We start from the raw sequence: 3352 nt of genomic DNA, 5'->3' as shown, positions 1-3352 counted from the left end.
AAACTATAAATTATATCGTTGAATTTTAATTTTTTAAATTAATGGAGGGAAATAACTGACATTCCCCATTCTCTCAAATTAATAGGGGATTAGGCTTCTTGTTTTTTTGACACAGAGAAGCATTTGACACAACAGAAAAGAGTTATGAGAAAAAAAAAGATCCCCTCTCCTCCTCTCTCAATAATCTCAATCCTTTCCCCCTACAAAATCCACAAGCCCACACAGAAGTAACACACCACCAACTTTTGGTGGTGACCATTAGAATTTTGAATACGTTGTGATTCGTGATCAATTCTGGAGAAAAGGAATCATACGTGAAGATCGGATCTTCAAGGGTGAATCCTATTTTTCTCTCTTCTCAATTTCTTTTTCTCTTTTTCATATTAGCATGCAGTAAAACTTCAATTAAATGCATAATTCTTCTAATTATTTTCTGTAAGATCCATGTTCTGTAAAAATTAGGATTTGGGATCGATCCCCACTTCTACTTAGGACCTTCATTGGTCCTTCATTTGCAAGAATAGCAAAAAGGTATTCTCAAATTTACAAATATAGCAATGATTTCTCAAAATTTGCAAATATAGCAAAAAGAAAACATTGAAGCGGAATTAGAATTAGCTTCAAACTCAAGAAACTATCTTGTGTCTAAGAGAGAATTACGGGGTGTTGGGTTTTTCTTCTGAAACAAAATTTCGTTGACATAACAAGAAATAGGATAGAACAAGACAATAAACATTATTAGCAACATCCAATGTCACCCAACAAAAAACAAGTATAACTCACGAGTGAGAGAGACTAGAAGAGGCTTCCTTCCATTCAGTTGCGCCTAAGCTGCAATGCTCAATTCTTCAGTCGGCAATTCTTCCTCTTCCAGTTCCCGGACTGCTCGTATAAGACCCCTTGTAATACCGTTCAGATGCAAATCATTTGCCTTCATTTCTTCAAACAATCTCTCTGCTGTTCTCCAATCTAAAGCCTTCAAGCAAAGAGATTGGATCAACTTGTTGTACTCGTCTGCATTTGGTTGCACTCCAAAGTCTTTCATCTCACTCAGTAATTTCAATGCCGAGTCGTACTCTTCAAGTTTGCAGTGACTACGGATGAGGGTGTGGTAGGTTACTGGACACAACTTAGTGTGTTTCTTCTTTGCCTCATCCAAGACTTCGTACGCCTCTTTCATTTGACCACCATTTGCATAACCGCTAATAACGACAGTGTAACTATAAACATCTGGCTTTAATCCTCTACTCTCCATCAGTTTTATCAGTTCCATTGCCTCCCCTAAATCACCAGCTTTGGAATATCCATTAATGACAACATTGAAAGCTGCATTTCCTGGAGGTGGTCCTTCAGCAATCATCTTTAGAAGCAAAGTTTTAGCTTTGCTGGTATTTTTGATCCTGCACAAACTACGGATGACCACCATGTATGGCTTAATGGCACGCTTCCGTTCCCCTGTTGAGAAATCGTTCAACATTTCCAGAGCCAATTCGACAGTTTCATCATCCCGACAAAGAGAACTAATCAAGAAATTCATAGAAAACTGAGGTAGGTCCGGACGCTTTTCCTTTGCCAGTAAATAAACTGAATGGGCGTCTTTTGCCTTCTTTCCTTTGCAAAACCATGATATGATCTTACCAACTCTATTACTTTCAGGCATGCTTCCAGCATCAAGCATTTTCTCGCAAACCGGCCAAGCCCAATCGTAAGAAGAGCGCCTGCAAAGAGCTTCAATCGTAAAATAGTAAGATTCAGCATTAGGAACACAGCCCAAAACCTCAAAACTGTCGAGCACTTCCAAAGCAGCTTTTCCTTTTCCCAACTTTGAAAAAAATGCTATCAACTGATTAAGAATGTCAGCATTCAGCAAACCACTCTGCTTTCCACCAATTTCTTTAATTAATTCCCACAAAGAATAAGCGTCTCTTTGCCGTAGATCACCACAAACTAAGCGAACAAGAACATCTACAACAGGAGTAGTTACTTTGAACTCAGGATGACTATTCACAGCCCAGCGGAAAAACCGAATCAAATTCTCACCCAAAATATGTGGGGTTTCAAACACCTTGAGGACAAAATCCTCATGAAGAGTCAATCTCATTTCATCAAGACTTGATTCAAAAGACCCATCAGTAGTACTCTGAAGTAGAGACAACACACTTTCTAACTGCTCCACATTGACCTCATAAATCTCCACTTCCTCCCCAATCCCATCAGAAACTACAACATTCTCCACCAAGAGATCACTATTTCCCTCAACAACCACAGACTCCCCATCAAACTCACGAACTTCCTCATTAGCTACACAGCTTTCAATCTGCGCATCACCACTTTCACCAAAGTTCACCGATTCCGCTGAAATCGATTCAAAATCCTCTATCGATGGCCCAGAATCTGAAGAATATGAATAATGTTGAGAAAAATACCTAGGGGTTCTGAAGAAACAGGAGCCAGGAACCACAACCGATGTGATCGACTGTTGCAAATGAGCCACAGAGTCGGATAAGGGCACATCCGACGATCGGGTTAAGCTCCGAGAAGCTCTAAATAGAGAAGCTCTCACTGCCACAAGCGACCTCCACATTCTGTAATGGCAGTCGCGATTTTTTAAAACGCAAGTCACTTCTCAATCGAGTTCACCACTATTTTCATCAGGAACTTCACTGTGGATCAAAGCAACGAATTCAGAAACAAATTTCGATCGAACTACAAGAAAGAATCGAAAGAAAAACAAACAAAAATGGAGGCGATTCAACCTTGAAAACTTGAAATGAAAAATGGAAATATGGAGAGCGATTCGGAGGTTTAGGGTGAGGCGGCTAACGGAGATGACAAAATAACAAGGGTTTTGATCCAAAAATATGCCTCTTTCTCACTCTCCATAATGGAATTTCCTTTAACTAACCTTTTTTTTTCCTCTCAAAAACTTAAAAGAAAAATGTTTTGGAATGGTGGTAGCTTTTTAAAATTTTTTTACATATTACAATGTGCTATTATTAAAATGAGAGTAGTGTTGTAAATTTGAAGAGCACAATGGAATATGATAATAATAAAATAAATAAAACATAATATATAAATAAATAAAATAAAATAAAATAAACAAGAAGAATATAACATATTTACTCCCCTCGTGAAAACATCATTTAAGATTTATGAGTCGCCGCATTCCAATGTTGTACACCAATTTTTCAAAAGTTGCGGTTGGTAAAACCTTTGTAAATAAGTTTTCCAGATTATCCTTTGAACAAATTTGTTGTACAGTGATGTCGTCATTTTTTTCAAGCTCATGAGTGTAGAAAAGCTTCGGTGACATATGTTTTGTTCTATCTCCTTTAATATATCCTCCTTTAAT

General features: G+C 37.9%; 1 protein-coding gene across 1 annotated transcript; it reads right to left on the bottom strand.

The window, feature by feature from the left end:
• Positions 1-586: 586 nt before the first annotated feature.
• On the bottom strand, positions 587-2907 carry LOC120080002 (small ribosomal subunit protein mS80 (rPPR6)). Its single transcript, XM_039034513.2, has 2 exons — positions 2757-2907; positions 587-2663 (listed from the first exon to the last, which is right to left on the bottom strand). Exon 2 carries the CDS (start codon positions 2582-2584, stop codon positions 827-829), a length of 1758 nt encoding a protein of 585 aa, XP_038890441.2. The 5' UTR covers positions 2585-2663; positions 2757-2907; the 3' UTR covers positions 587-826.
• Between the last annotated feature and the right edge of the window lie 445 nt (positions 2908-3352).

Source organism: Benincasa hispida, chromosome 6, assembly GCF_027475165.1.
Source record: "Benincasa hispida cultivar pf3 chromosome 6, pf3_genome.v1.1, whole genome shotgun sequence".
Taxonomy (NCBI): domain Eukaryota; kingdom Viridiplantae; phylum Streptophyta; class Magnoliopsida; order Cucurbitales; family Cucurbitaceae; genus Benincasa; species Benincasa hispida.
Note: the sequence above shows the minus strand (reverse complement) of the source record. Positions and strands in the feature narration are given on the sequence as shown.